Raw genomic sequence first — 16,476 nt, forward strand, 5'->3', positions numbered from 1 at the left:
TTGTGCAGAGATTATTTTTATTTATTTATTTTTTGACAGTTTATATAGCGCTGGCAAGACCCGAAGGTATCAGAGCGCTTTATACAAGGTCAAGAATGTTACAACAAACAAAACAATTGCAAGATACATCAAATATATGTGACACCTTAAAGGGAGAGAAGGCGAGACAAGTGGGGGGGAAAGGGGTTGAGGGGGAGTGAGAGGGAAGAGGACGGGGGCAAGAATGAATGAGAGACAAGGGGGAAAGTTAGACCAGAAACAGAGTAGGTAGGTGACGGCACAAGGAGGTAATCGACAGCCAGTCTCCCCTATAGCTCGCAAAGTAGCTCCAACGGTCATCGGTCAGAAGGATAGACAGAAAGGATATAAGGAAAAAGCAAAATTGCATATATACGATGAGGAGGGGGCATGTGTGAGACAGGGAGATGGAGAAAAACTGTGCCCAAGGTCCGGCTGGGTAGGTGACGGTCAGGGGGTGAACCAAGGCCAATCTCCTCTAAAGCTGAACAGAGCAGCTCCACCGGGCGTCGGACATGGTGCTCGGACTCCGCAGTCGAGATAGAGATAATGTGAACTCAGGAATAATCAGATTAGTGCTGGGGTGGGGAGAGGGGAGCCATGGTCCAAGAGAATTACAGACGTCGTCTTGAGGTCAGGCATAGTCCTGGTAGGGGTTATGCAAGAAAAAAGATCAGGAAGGGGAAAAAAAGAAAGTCACCACTGGCGGCCATGTTTGGGTCAGGCATCATGACACCCTTTTCCGAACCATGAGAGTGTGACAGAACTTTGCAGGGAAGGAAGTGCCAGTCTCTCTTAGTTCTTAAAAAAGGATACAGGACCTCCCAGGCGCTTGGGAGTAGCGCCGTCTCTGTAAGCACACTGGGACGCATCTCAAAAACGGAAAGCAGTGCGATAGGAGCCGCCATATAGCCTTGCGCTGGGGAAGCTGGGGGGGAGACGACCGCTAAGCTCAATCCTAGGCAGCAAGTGTCTCCAGGGTCCAGGAAAACTCTCCGGCATGTCCGCTGCGGCCGCCAGATGCCTTCTGCACGCAGCGATCGAACCACACAAGCGGAATCAGGCTCACCACATGCCAGAATCGAACTGGGTGCAGGTCCGATGGTCAGGACTGCGCCTACGGTGCAATGAACAAATTCCGTTGCGGGCGCCCACTAGGGAAGCGGGTTGGCAGGATCCCAGGATTCAGCTCCCGATGTCGCAGCCCCAGCTCGAAAACATTAAAACGCCAGTTTGTTCCATCCCAGGCACCATCTTGACATGAGATCATACGGCAAGACTTTAGACAAAATCCCGGCGATGCAAGGTCTAGATGTGACGGCGGCCACAACGATAGACACTCCTGAACTTCCAATGACAAGGGATGGCTCCATCAGCTGGTTTGGTGGAGTTTAAGCACTGCGCTAGGTTGTAGAGCGTGGGGCATCTAAGGAGCAAAAGCTCCGAGCAGCCATGTTGGATTTGGCTCCTCCTCCTCAGAGATTACATTTTAGCTACTCCTGCTAAAAGGTTAAGGGAATACTTGGTTTGAAGAACTGACAGGAAAACAAGTTAAAGAAGGCTGGAAAAATAGGAGCAAAAGTTCTTGTGTGGCAGCATGGTATGGTGTCACAAATTATGTCCCCTCGTAGTAGAATTGTAGTACCAGTGATGGCTGGTACCTTGCAGAAGCAGCGGGCGGGCACGCTAGCACACCCTCCCTCCCTTCCACCCATCCACAATCACGCACTCACACCGATCCATTTATAAGCACATTCCCACACCCATCGATTTGCAAGCATACACACTCGCACCTATCCATTCACAAGCACACACACTCACACCCACCCATTCATAAGCGTACACACTCTCACCCACACATTCACATGCTCACACACTCACACATTCAAAAGTACATATTCGTACACACTTGCACTCACCCATTCATATCCCACGCACTCAAATACACATTTATTCATACATACCGACACATGCGCCCAGACATTCACTAAGTCACTTATCGGGCTGCGGCGGTGATGACAGGACCAGTGGATGGTTGGAAGGAGAAACATAAAAGCCCATGAGGAGCAAGAGGCTTCAGGAGGGGAATCAGGAGATAAAATATCCTGCTGCCTCCTCTTATTGGCTATTTCTGTTGACCTTCCCTAACTGGTAACATAGTGGGGTGGGGTCAGTGAGACTTGCTGATCCCACCCCACTATGCAACATGTTAGAGAAGTATGATGTGAGATGCCACTGATAAAGTGTCAGCCCTGGGCACTTCAGGGCTAGTACCTGAAGTGCCCAGAGCTGACTCTTATCAGTGACGCTACCACTCGTCATGAGGGGAAGGATCTCTATGGGGCTTTGCTGGACTGATCACATTGCCCTCAGGGCTGTGAGATCTACAGCCTAGAAACCTTAGCTCAGGATGCCTGGCACCAGCGCTCTAGTTCATGTAAAGTGCCTGGCTGTCCATTCCTCAGGCTGACCATCTCCTCAAACTCACAGACATTCATTATGGTTTGAAAAAAGGGAGTGGTGATGGGTAGCAGAACTCCGACTCCCACAGTGACGGGCACCGGATAGTTTTCTTTTTTGCTAGGTTGTGCAATGTAAAGTATTTAGGAATATGAAGGGGTTTGAGAACTTACAAAATGGCTGTAATAGAAAAGGTAGAAGAAGGAATTTACTCTTTTTTTTCTTCCTGAGTATAAGATTTACCTCATCCATTCTAATGTTCCATACTGCAGTATTAAGTTTGGAGGTAAGGTTGTGCAGGTACAGGCTTACTGTTGTGTGAGCTACACATTAATTGGAAGGAAGTTGTTTCTATTGTTCAGTGATAGCATACTTAAACCAGTGCTTACGTTGTACAAGAACGAGTGCTGGTTTCCAAAACTCTTCTCAGAAGCCCGCAACCTGTTGTCATGCCGAATACAAAGACTACACTGAATCAAATCCACTTCAGACCTTTTAATTCACTACCAGGCACTCCCTGCCCCCTATCGTACTCTTGCAGGATCCTATTTTCTCTCTTTGTGGTGTTTTTTTACGTCTTTTTCTTCCTCCATCTTTCCACGTTTTTCATCTCTCTTGTCTCTGTAAATGCTTGACGCAGAACAATAAGTGCCGATTCCCGAGTACTGATGACCGACCCCCCCCAGCGGCAACCACTGGCTCACATTAAACACTGACTTAAGCTCTCTGGTATAAAACTAAAACCAAGGACATTCCTTCAATGTCATCTGTTAATTTTAAATGACCTTGCAATCCAGGGCAAATAAATTTGGGTAAAAATATAATAGTAAGAGACAGATTGTGCCGGCCTCAAAAGAAACTCTTAAAACCTAATGTGTACCAAGTCTTGGTAGTGAAGGAAGGGGAAATGGCCATGAAGGCAGGCAAAGTGGAGGACAATATCTTCAAGTATTTTTTAAGTTGATTTTGTGCAAACCCAACAGTTTTTATCAGACGGTAATTTTAATCGTACAAGATTATCTAATACACATAACTAATGCAACCTTCCATTGTGTATGTTAAGAAAGGAGAATATAATGAAAAAGATTAAGGTGTCAGTCTGGCTTGAGCCAGTAGCTTTAGAAAATTACTCAGTGGACATATAAGTTTTTGGATTTTCTTGAAAAAATTGAACTTTAGCATATGGCCATCACCCTTAAAAATAAAAGTACCAAAATAAATGTTGAGAAGTTTAGAAAGAATTTAGAGTAAAATTAAATAAAATGACAAAAATCTCATGATTTTTTAAAGTTTAAGGTAGAAATAGCACCAACTAGCACACACAAAGCGCCAGGGATAGTCAGTGGTGACAGTAGAGCAGCACCTAAGGGCAGTATGATGCTGCCAACATTGTAGTAGGTCAAATATACTAAACAGGTTCATCCTGGTCAAAAAGTTTACCTTCTGACTTTAGTCTCAATCCACCACAGGAGTGTGCTACTAATGCCCTCCATTACCTCAGGGGAGACACCTAAAGACTCACAGGGTGACAAACAGGAGAGTCTAATCTTAGTCCAGTTGCCAATGGTCAACTCGCAGTTGCTGGAAAAGGCCTCTTTTAGCTTGTTTGTTCCTGTAGCTTTAACAGGAAGTCAGCCTTATGACCCTTGGACCCCACTTCTTTGTCTTGGGAATAAGAGAGAGAAGGTTCAGTTCTCTAGGACTCTTTTCAGTTTCCAGACATCAGGTTTAGTCTTATTCTGATTTTCCTCAGGTCCAAGACTGTTCTAAAGTGGGTGCCTGTAGATGCCACATATTATGCCTAGTACAAGCTTGCGCTGGGAATGACCCCAGGGATGCCTTAAGCAATGGGTAAGGGTTCATGTGGCTAACCCTACCCACTTTGGGCAGTTTTAAGATGGCAAAACTCTTTGGCCAAACTGGACTGGCTTCTGAGAGCTGGGGGTGTACGTGAGTAGTGTACTGTGGGAATCCTTGTGTCCTCCGACATCTAACAACAAAAATCCAGTTGTAGGCAGTTTGTGTATCCCCACCAGACTCAGAGACAGATGTCTGATAAACACAAAGCTGAGCTTTCAGCAACCAGACAGTGGATACACAAAAGTGTTTTCTCACTCTGTTTACCTTCTTTGAATTGCACCCCAAATGTTATATGTAACCCTAGCAAACCTTTCAAAGTGGCCTGTGATATCTAATGCCCAAGAGTCCCAATGTGATTGTGGCCTGACTGGATGGCAGAACAACAGGAGGGCTCTACCCAATGTCAGCTAACATATGCTTGTGATAAGGGAGGCCTCTTTGAAGTGCACCCCAAGTGTCATATGAAAAACCTCAGCAGATCTGTAGGGCAGAATGCAACATTCAATCAGAACTTGACAATTTAATGTCTCCTCTGAATATTCTGTCAGGTTTAGATGGGTCTTCTCTGCCTATTCAGGTCAGCCTATTCTTTTCTCCTGTGAGCAATTCAGACCTCACCAGCCTATTCTTTGCTCCTGTGAGCAATTCAGACATCACCACAGGGGAACCATCAGACAGTTGGATGACTCTGAAATGCCTTAGAAGCTTTAGGTAGACAAAAGGTAACTTTTCTAAAGTATCTTTTTTTTGTAATAGTTAGACAAATCTCGATTTTACCATTAAATTGGATTTTGTTGAACTTTTAAAGATTTCTGCAATATTTATCTAGCCTAGGTGGAGATATTAAATGTAATATTGCATCCCAGTGCTTTCCAGTGGAATGTCTAACACTGCTACAGTGAAAGTAGCCCTTTGGGCCTTTTCACTCTAAGAACATGTTTATCATTAAACCTTTACATGTCCTACGTTTAAATACCATGCACCCTGCCTTAATGAACTACTTAATGGTGACCTATTGATACTAAAAAGAGGGGTTAGGCCTGCCAAAATGGGTTATTTTAACAGGCCAAATTTGTAGTTAAAACCTGCACCACTGTGCTTTACATGGCAGGCCTGCAGTTATGTTTGACCTGTTCATCGGTAATGCTGTGCAGTGTGGCTATAAAATATTGGCAAAGACAATAGATCCCAAAGGTGCGACCTATTGACCTTACCAATGCTTATTACACAATGTGAGCTGCTCACTGTGTTGTGCACCATCAGAAACGGTTGGCATATGTACCCTGCAAATGTAATCTTTGACCTCCCTTGCTGACTTTTTTTATTAGCAGTTCTGGCTCCTCGGTCTAGGGTGGGGAGGGAGGGAGGGAAGGACATGCTGGAGAATATAAGCTACAAACCTCTCCCTCAACCAACGTCTTTGAGCTTCTGGTGACAGAGGCACTGGGAAGAGTGAATGAATAAGACTCTAAATTAAAAGGAGAAAAATATTAAGTCAAAATTTTATTACCATTCTAGAAAATATTTTTCATGACAGTGTAAACAGGAGATGGAGATTTGCATGACATAACAATATTAAATTATAGCAACCTAGACAATATCATACAACTCTGGCACTCATAAGGTTAAAGCATTTAGGATCATAGATTTTAATTAAGAAATCAAACCATAATCCTCACTTGCGGTTTAGGAGTAAGCTCCCCAATCAGGGGCACTGGACATTGTATACTTATTCCACATCGTAGTTATGTATTTATGATCATTGGGTTTTTGATGTCTCAGTCTTTTTTATTCTTGTACCTTACTTTAATCATACCTGCCCAGGTTGCCATGTCTCCTGATGCTTTTAAAGCTGAACCGCTTAACCACATATTTTGATATTCAATTATGTTATTTGGTCACTTCGCAACAAGAGGTGAGAATTCTGCAGTTAATGTAACTTTCCATATAAAATGACCTTATGACAGCTTGACACAGCAATTAATGTAACACTTATTTTAAAAATTATCGTTAAAAGGCACTCTCTGCCTTGCATTCTTGATGGAGTCACAAAAGAAGAAAAATACCTCTACGGTCACAAAAGAAGAAAAATACCTCTACCGCAACCTGCATATTTATCGCAAAATGAACTTCTCCTGGGATACAGCCAACAAGGCAGCCTTAACACAACTACTTTGAGTTTCTCCTACGGCCAACAAGTACCTTAAAGATAAAATGAGTTTTACCTCTTTGAAAGCCATCATTTTGCACTTCATAAAATATGAGAAGCCACCTTGTATGTGCTAAACCTTATTCTGTAACACAATTACGAGCATGTGATGGAAAAAGTGCCCTGGTATTAGGACCCCAACCATAGTGAAGTCAGGCTCTGGAGCTTCTTCTAAAGAGGCCTCTTCGTTGTTTCGGTGCACTGACCTGGAAGCCAAGATGATCCCACATGCTTACTTCTTTGGATTAGTTTAGCATGACCAATGTGTTCCACTTGCCATTATGATGTGAGGCGGGATTTGTTCAGGAGTGCAGAGGCACAGAAGAACATGAAAGCAGAACTTCAGCTAGCTGGATGTGCTCTCTTAATTTTTCGTAGCATACAGCGCTTTCAAGTGCAGGAGTGTGCAAACAACCTCGCCTGAAAAGTCTGCCCTATTGAGTGGCAGTTGGTCTGAGTGCAAACGCTTCTACCATTCACACACAGAGGCCCAGCGTTAAGGTGTAGAGAAATGAGAGCACGGTGTGTCTAAAGGAACCATCTTCATTAGGTGCTTATAGCTTGGTGTTTTTTCTTGAAACCTTGCAAATATTTGTAATGCCATCAGTCTAGACCTAGTTCAGACATCACTGACATATTATCATTTTTACAATTGTATTTTTATTGCATGGAGAAGAGATTGTCGGATTAACAGACTTTACACTCAGATTCCAGTGCTCAGTGGCCTAATGCCCTTGTTGTGTATGGATCATACGTTGAGTGCATTAAGCTTAGGTAGATAATTCAAATTACTAACAGGGGCGGCTGCTAACCTTAGAAAGTGGTGAGGCGAGGAAAAAGCCCCACTGCTTCCCAAAAAAAAAAAAAACATCGCCTCCCTCCAAAAGCCCAAAATAAAACATCTCTTCCCTCCAAAAACCCATAATAAAACAACCCATGCCTCCAAAAGCCCAAAATAAAACGACACTAACATGTACAATAAATACAATTCTAATAAAATGTACATATCCACTGCTGCACGTCCTCCTCAGTGTTCTGAAACTGCAATCTCCTGTGGAGCTCCCCTAACCAATCCAGATGCTGCTCTCATGCTATTAACCAGCATGAGAGAAGCAGCAGAATTGGATGGAGCGGGTTGGCCAGACGCTCCTTCAGGCCCTAGAAAGTGTCAAAAGCAACAGTCTAACAAACTTTGTCAAGTACCATAAAACCTCCTGTGACACTTCAGCCGAATTTGGCAAGTTAAAAGTTATTACTACTGACGTTACCTACAAGCAACTATTTTTACTTCAGTTTTGTCTTGCTCAAAGGATACACGCAAAATGTGTACTGGACACTGTCGGTATGCCCGCAAATAACCACAATATCGTTTTAAGGCGAAGCCTACCAGACAGCTCAGCTTCATGGTTGCTACAGACTTTTTGGGGACTTTCCGAAAGATTCCCAGGGAATGCATTCCACCCCTTCCTTACCATTAGGTTTGTGTTTTATAACTTGCATCTTCATAACCACTTACATGGCGGACTATTAACCTCTTCAGAGCCCATGACGAGATAGTCTCGTCATGGAGCACGGTTGCGCTGTGCCCATGACGAGACTATCTCGTCATGAACCCCACCCACTAGTGCAACGCCCGGCACAGGAGGGGGAAAGGGCGTGGCACTGAAGGGGTTAAGAAGGCTTTTCTTTGTTTGTTTTGATGACAGCATTTTTCCTAATCTGTAAAAATAATCAGGGAAAGTGCTTATCTGTGCAAAAAGGGCATCAGAGCGTATATGCGTCTTGTATAAAACTACTTTCCTTAATCAGGTTACGGAAAAGCAGTGTTAAATTCTTCAAACCAAAAAATATAAGTGAAAACGTTCTCATTTACACCGCCAATAGCTCTAACTTTAACCAATGCGTGACCGATTGCATTGCAAATGCTTGTTATGGAGTGGGACTGGTCGGCACATATTACAGTGTCTGGATCGCCAAACATCAGTTCCCCCAATATTGCTCTTCTGTAAGGAAAAACGATGACAAAGTGCAACTTTACCTTGAATCTAACAACCTTCCAATAATGTTCAGGTTTTACTAAAATATAGCAACCACCTAGACCAACAGGAACAGAAAGACTTAAATAAAATCTATTAAAAGTGGTTAACGTAAATACCAGTTTTATATTTATTGAATAATTGTATTGGTTGCTGTTAAAGATTGAGTAGCCAAGTTTAATATTGTCCCCTTTTAGGAGGCCCTAACGTCATGTGGACTAGAATACCTCTGTGTCCATGTTCCGCTATTGATGCAAATTTTTAAATGTAAATGAGTTTTTTTAAATTAACACGTGGTGCTTATGTTTGGCACCAACATTTCGAAGGGACAATTTATCGAGCTATTGTCCTAGATTAATGTCATGTTCTTAAGTAGCAGGCATCTAAAGACTAGAGTAGAAACAAATGTGTGGAATTTAGTCTGCAACGCTATAGCTTAGCCTTGGTCTTCCATTGCCATAGCATTTGATTTGGAATATTAAAATGATAGACCTTGCTTTGTTCATATTCATTATTTACCACATGCATAATCTTTTATAAAATAAGCACCCAAAAGTCAATATGCTAGTTACCTGTCAGTTAACTAGTAAAGATAAATCCATGGCAGTCTCTAGGAACATCCTGAAGACGACAGTACTTATTAAATATTTAGTAAAGCTAATGCCGGCTGCACTCTTCTATATTATAATTTGAAAATAAATGAAAAGAATATTGTTAGAACTTGGTAATAATAGCTTAGCTTTTGGGGAATACTTTGATGAAATATTTAACAATGGTGTTTAGTTGGAGCGAGCACCAGGACAGAACCAACAAAACACAAGCTTTCTGATGGATGCTTCTAACCGCAGATTCCATACCTTCTAAATAATCCCCAGGCATCAACCTGGATACGGAAACTTTAAAGCAGTACTCCTGCACCCTGCCTTGGTAGGTGACGTTGTGCGGCTCCAGGCCCACGTTGATCCTTTCGTGAAGTGACGAGTGAAGCCACATATAAGTTCCCCCATGTGCACTGACATCAATTCCTTGCTTTTGGTGCCTACATACATGGATCCAGAGCTTCTCCTTGGTCTTTTAAACCATAAATATTATCATGATTTGCCAGTGTACAATGGAAACTATCACCCCCTAAGGGTTCAAACCTTGGAGGTACTGTAGCAAACAGATGTCTGTAAAGGACCATCTCTGAGTATACTTATGGTGTCTGGGGTCTTAGCATGAGTTCAGGGATTGCAACAGCTGTGCCCAGATGAAACCAAAGGCCATACAGGATCGTGAGGCCAAACTTGAGGTAGCCAAAAACAGGAAGACTCCACAACGCCACCAGTCAAAGTCGAATGGAAGGTCCTGTTCCTGTTGCTGAAGTCACACTCGCAATAGATCACCGTCATGGAAGAAGTCGAAGTTGGAATAGGCCTCTTCCTCCACTCTTGGACTCCGGAGAGGCTATGAGGGCGTTAATGTGCCTTCTGTTCTCGCTCTGTTTCCATTGGAGGCAATTCTGAGTCTGGTCTTAGGGCACTCTGAATTCCTGAGTTTGTAGGTTGTGTTGCAGCAAGTAGAGGCCTTCGTAGAGGCCTTGCTGTGCATTTTCAGCACTTTACTGGCTTCATCTGGTGTGTCTTTGCACCGGACCCGTAGGGGTCTTCAGGTGGACTTCTGACTGATCTGCCCTCGGCACCATCTGTGTCCCTTGAAGCCACCAACTCCAGTGCTGACTGTTCCCAGCGCCATCTCTGCACTTGTTCGCTTCGCATGGATACTGATGTCGATGCCAAAGGACGATGTGCAGCCCATATCTGGCTATTGAAGGCAGGCTTGCCCCAGACTGTCGTCACTCACCTCCAGACAACGGATAATCACCTACCATCATTGTGGTTCACGATCAACATGCCAAAGTCAGACTTGACTCCTTTGCAAATGCTCCCCTTCATTGGAGCTGTTCTGGATACGGTACAGTTTTGTGGCTTTTCCCTGGAGCAGAGAGTCCAGGACATTCAGACTATGATCTCAGCCTTAGTTCTGGATCTCAGTTCACATGGCAGTGAGGTTCCTGGAGTTGTTGGCCTCTTGCTGGTCAGTCATACTAGATGTCGCATGCAGGCTCTGCAGTGGCATCTCACATCCCACCTGGGTTGGGGGAACCTGTCGGATTGTATCCACATTTTGGAGAAGACTGCAAAAGATCTGCGGTGGTGGCTACTGGACCACTATTTGGTCATTGGCTGGACCTTTTTCTTACCCCACCCAGAGCTGATGGTGGTCACAAATGCATCACTACTGGGTTGGGGAGGGCTCTGGGAGAGAGGGAGATCCGAGGTCTCTGCTTTCCAATGGAGTCTCACTTCCACATCAAACTGTTGGTGTTGTAAGGGGTTTGCTTATCATTGAAGGCCTTCCTGTCTTCCATCAGAGGCAGGTGCTCATGAACAACACCACCGCCATGTGGTACTATAACTAGTAGGTCAAGTGGGGTCTTTGTCCTGTGTCAAAAGGCTCTGTGCTACTGGAAGTGGCTTGATAGCCAAGGTACTTTTCTGGCAGAATATTTCAACGCTATGACGGACAAACTCAGTTGCCAAGGCTTAGTGGACTACAAATGACTGTTGCACCTGGTGGTGGCACAGGGTGTCTTCCAGCAATGAGGAGAACCCTGGTTCAATCTTTTCTCCACCACTGAGAATGGGCAATGTCAGAATTTCTGAATGTTGGACTTTCCAAAGCAGCTTTCTCAGAGATGGCTTCTCTCTATAGCGAAGCTGGAAACTTCTTTATGCCTTTCTGGCACTTTCTCTTATACGCTAAGTTCTGAAAAAGATCAGGCACGACTGGGCCCAAGTCATCCTAGTGGAGAGTGCGGTACCTAGAACTCCTGGGCATGAGCATCTATCTTCCGATCAAGATGTAGCTTCAGGAAGATCCTCTGTTTCAGCATCAGAACAGGATACTGTGCCTAGGCCTGCACAATTTGCATCTCCATGCTTCAGAATTGAGCAGTGGGAGTTTACCTCTTTGGACCTTCCCCCTTAGGTTGTTGACTTCATCTTGGCAACAAGGCGTCCTTCCATAAAATCAGTGTACTCCAGTCATTGCGACATATTCGAATTTGTGGATTGGTGAAGCACCTGTTGACCCATTACAAGCAAACTTGTCTGTAGTTTTGTTGTGTGTTCAGTCCTATGCTCGCAAGTCTTGCTTTGAGTACTGTTAAGGGCTACTCATCAGCTCTTTCATCCTTTTTTAGGTTGAAGATTAGTCATATTTACTTAAATTACCTGTTGTGATGAGATATTCCAAATATTTTTTATTTCCCCACAAACCCTTTGTGATGCTATAGTGTGCCTTAAACCTTCTTCTGACATCAAAGACAGTCTTTCCCATCGTCTTTACATCGGCTAGGCGAGTGAGTCTCTTTCTGTTAACCCACCTTATACAAAGTAATTTTCAGAAGCGTTTTTGCTGGCTCGGTCCATCAGGACTTTTTGGTCTGAGGCAGACAGATTCACCACGTTGGGTGGTTCTTTTTGGTATCCATCCACAAGGTAAGGAATCTGCAATTAGAAGTATCCGTCAAAAGAACAAGTTACCTACCTTCAGTACGGATCTTTCTGGTGGATACTTTATTAACCCTAGATACCTACCCAAGCCTCCCAACTCCCTATTCTATGTACTGGACTCTTTTTTCCATCTAAGAAGATCCAACTGTAGAGATCTGCACACTCAGTGTGGGAGGGTATGCTCAGACGTGAGTCCCTTGCTCATTGCACCATCAGGATTCAGGCAAGCCGGGCCGACGAAGGCTGTGATGCCAGAAACCGGTCCCCGGAAACTTGTTTCCTTCCCAGTATAAGAATTGGCTTGGTAGTTTGGTTTGCCCTGTTCCCATCATGCACTGGGACAGGTACAGACTAATTTGCATGTAGCCCGGTTCTGAGCTGGGATGGTGCAGTGAGCTAAAAAACGGTGATGGATTAAAACTATGATCTCTTGACTTGGTAAGAGTATTCTGCATCATTCAGAAATTCTGTCCATCACCACCCCCTTTTTCCCAAATCGTGTTTATCCACACTCAGTGTGGGAGGGTATGCTCAGACGTGAGTCCCTTGCTCATTGCACCATCAGGATTCAGGCAAGCCGGGCCGACGAAGGCTGTGATGCCAGAAACCGGTCCCCGGAAACTTGTTTCCTTCCCAGTATAAGAATTGGCTTGGTAGTTTGGTTTGCCCTGTTCCCATCATGCACTGGGACAGGTACAGACTAATTTGCATGTAGCCAGGTTCTGAGCTGGGATGGTGCAGTGAGCTAAAAAACGGTGATGGATTAAAACCATGATCTCTTGACTTGGTAAGAGTATTCTGCATCATTCAGAAATTCTGTCCATCACCACCCCCTTTTTCCCAAATCGTGTTTATCCACACTCAGTGTGGGAGGGTATGCTCAGACGTGAGTCCCTTGCTCATTGCACCATCAGGATTCAGGCAAGCCGGGCCGACGAAGGCTGTGATGCCAGAAACCGGTCCCCGGAAACTTGTTTCCTTCCCAGTATAAGAATTGGCTTGGTAGTTTGGTTTGCCCTGTTCCCATCATGCACTGGGACAGGTACAGACTAATTTGCATGTAGCCAGGTTCTGAGCTGGGATGGTGCAGTGAGCTAAAAAACGGTGATGGATTAAAACCATGATCTCTTGACTTGGTAAGAGTATTCTGCATCATTCAGAAATTCTGTCCATCACCACCCCCTTTTTCCCAAATCGTGTTTATCCACACTCAGTGTGGGAGGGTATGCTCAGACGTGAGTCCCTTGCTCATTGCACCATCAGGATTCAGGCAAGCCGGGCCGACGAAGGCTGTGATGCCAGAAACCGGTCCCCGGAAACTTGTTTCCTTCCCAGTATAAGAATTGGCTTGGTAGTTTGGTTTGCCCTGTTCCCATCATGCGCTGGGACAGGTACAGACTAATTTGCATGTAGCCAGGTTCTGAGCTGGGATGGTGCAGTGAGCTAAAAAACGGTGATGGATTAAAACCATGATCTCTTGACTTGGTAAGAGTATTCTGCATCATTCAGAAATTCTGTCCATCACCACCCCCTTTTTCCCAAATCGTGTTTATCCACACTCAGTGTGGGAGGGTATGCTCAGACGTGAGTCCCTTGCTCATTGCACCATCAGGATTCAGGCAAGCCGGGCCGACGAAGGCTGTGATGCCAGAAACCGGTCCCCGGAAACTTGTTTCCTTCCCAGTATAAGAATTGGCTTGGTAGTTTGGTTTGCCCTGTTCCCATCATGCACTGGGACTGGTACAGACTAATTTGCATGTAGCCAGGTTCTGAGCTGGGATGGTGCAGTGAGCTAAAAAACGGTGATGGATTAAAACCATGATCTCTTGACTTGGTAAGAGTATTCTGCATCATTCAGAAATTCTGTCCATCACCACCCCCTTTTTCCCAAGTCGTGTTTATCCACACTCAGTGTGGGAGGGTATGCTCAGACGTGAGTCCCTTGCTCATTGCACCATCAGGATTCAGGCAAGCCGGGCCGACGAAGGCTGTGATGCCAGAAACTGGTCCCCGGAAACTTGTTTCCTTCCCAGTATAAGAATTGGCTTGGTAGTTTGGTTTGCCCTGTTCCCATCATGCACTGGGACAGGTACAGACTAATTTGCATGTAGCCAGGTTCTGAGCTGGGATGGTGCAGTGAGCTAAAAAACGGTGATGGATTAAAACCATGATCTCTTGACTTGGTAAGAGTATTCTGCATCATTCAGAAATTCTGTCCATCACCACCCCCTTTTTCCCAAATCGAGATCTGCACACTGGTCATGCCAATCTGCCAATGGGCTCTGCATCTGAGCTTAGAGCTGACATCAACGCATAAGGGTGTCATTTTTATGCTGCTCTGCCCGTTAATTTAGGAGTAGAAAAATATCGGTGCAGAGCAGCACAACTCCACTTTTTGTGCAGGAGTACTGCGTGGAAGTTTCTGGATCTAGTCTGATGCCTGGGAATATTCACTAAGGGTGGGTGTAGCAGGCGTAGTGCCTCTATGCGTGTTTCAACGGAGTTTGAAAAAAACTCTGTGGAATACGCTACGCTCCCTCCCCCCTCCCAAATTAATAAAAAAATAATAAAGAAGGCACTTACCTGCGTGGCTGCCTCCTTCTCTGCCTGGCCGCTCTCCTTCCTGCTCCTCGCTGTCCTTGCCATCCTCCTCCTATGAAAAAACACTACGTAGTGCATCTTGCACAAGACGCACGACGTAGGGTTTTTTCATAGGAGAAGGAGGATGGCGAGGAGCAGGAAGGGGAGCGGGCAGGCAGAGGAGGAGGCAGCCACCCAGGTAAGTGCCTTCTTTTTTATTTTTTTATCAATTTGGGAGGGTGGAGGGGCTGGCTAACTCCGCCACGGAGGGGAGTTTTTGCCTAAACTCTGCGTTTGTAACGGAGCGCGGAGTAGGAAAAAATTAGCAAACTCGTTGATGGAGCGGAGTTACCCGCCCGGGGTTAATATTTACAAGGGAAGGAATCTACGGCTCGATAAGAATATGCATTAGAAGTATCCAAAGGTAAGTACCTTGTTCTTCTCTTTCTTTCAGTCGAACCGAAGTAAATGTAATTTAGCCTGTATTTTTCAGTAAGATGTTGATTGTCAGTGTTATTGCAGGGTTATATATAGCTTTATCTTTACGAAAAATCATTTTCTTTTAATTACTTTTTAGTTGATTTGGAACATATGCGCACAGTGAAATTCGAGAAACACCAGCGGTTTTGCCAAGAACACAACGTTAATGGCCATATTGTGTCTGCAAAGAGCGGAGATTCTGTGAGTAACTCAAAGTTCATATTAAAATGGAAATTCGTTTTCTGTTAAAATCAGTTTTCAAAAAGTATCTTCTACTTAGCTATATTCGACCTAAAAATGTACTTTTAAAAAGTCTTCCCGTATGATTATCTCCGAGAAGTAAAAAGAGTAGTAATGCTTACCAAGTGAATAACTCAAAAAGTGTACGAGTTTGTCCATTTTTCCCCTAGCAGAGAAACATAAATGTATTTGATGAGAAACTTCTGTACAGTCGTTAAATATATACTTTTTTTCTCAGAGAGCAGCATAGCATCTTTTTATTAGTATTTCACTTGCAGACTGAATGCTGTAATAGGATGTGCTTTTGTATTGTTTTTTGTGTTATTCTTGCTAAATATTTCTTTTATCGTGGAGCTTTTTACAAGCTTACACGGTATTTGCCTTGCCAGTTCAAATTGGTCACGCTACTTATGCCTCCATTTCAGTGTTTTGCCAGCATCTTTCCTTATAGATGCTTATTTATGAAAATGTCTTTAATGAAATTAGCCCTAGATAAGATGGCCAGCAGTCGCTGCCCTTCTTTATCCTAAAGGAAAACGATTAGTAATCTTTCTATTCATTCTTGCACTTTTAGTCAACCCTGTCCTAACCCCAGTTGTGGGTGGAATTACTGAAGACTGGTTGAAGGATCAGAAATTGCTTCTCTAAGATCTTTTATACGTGGTGCGCAGTATGGGCCGCAAACACATGTAACCCTTCATTTAGTGCTTCTGTGCAGTACTTCATTGTGCAAGATCCTTATGCTTTGAGAGTTTGGTGGGAATTGTGATTAAGAATTCCAGAGGTGCGGACAACATTGCACTACAGAACTCACCCAGGAGACCAGCAACCAGAGGGATCTGGAAATCACTAGACACGTACCTAGACTTTTACAAACCCCCATGAAAATAAGTCATCCCAGCGAAACATTCCCTGATCCTCTTTATGTGCGGAAAAGTGAATGTAACTGAGCGCAACTATTTGGCCCCACGGGTCGGTAAGTGTACCAACAGGTTTCCCAAATCTCTCCACAAGTAAGCTAGTCGCATGTCAGTTT

General features: G+C 44.2%; 1 protein-coding gene across 1 annotated transcript in view; it reads left to right on the forward strand.

Moving 5' to 3' along the window:
* Positions 1-16,476, forward strand: part of RAB28 (RAB28, member RAS oncogene family) — a 712,831-nt gene that overhangs the window by 555,678 nt on the left and 140,677 nt on the right. The window contains exon 5 of the mRNA XM_085642409.1: positions 15,298-15,401. Within this exon, the coding sequence (XP_085498535.1) occupies positions 15,298-15,401 (104 nt within the window). The remainder of the gene's footprint in view (positions 1-15,297; positions 15,402-16,476) is intronic.

This window comes from Triturus cristatus, chromosome 2_2 (assembly GCF_964204655.1).
Source record: "Triturus cristatus chromosome 2_2, aTriCri1.1, whole genome shotgun sequence".
Classification (NCBI taxonomy): Eukaryota; Metazoa; Chordata; class Amphibia; order Caudata; family Salamandridae; genus Triturus; species Triturus cristatus.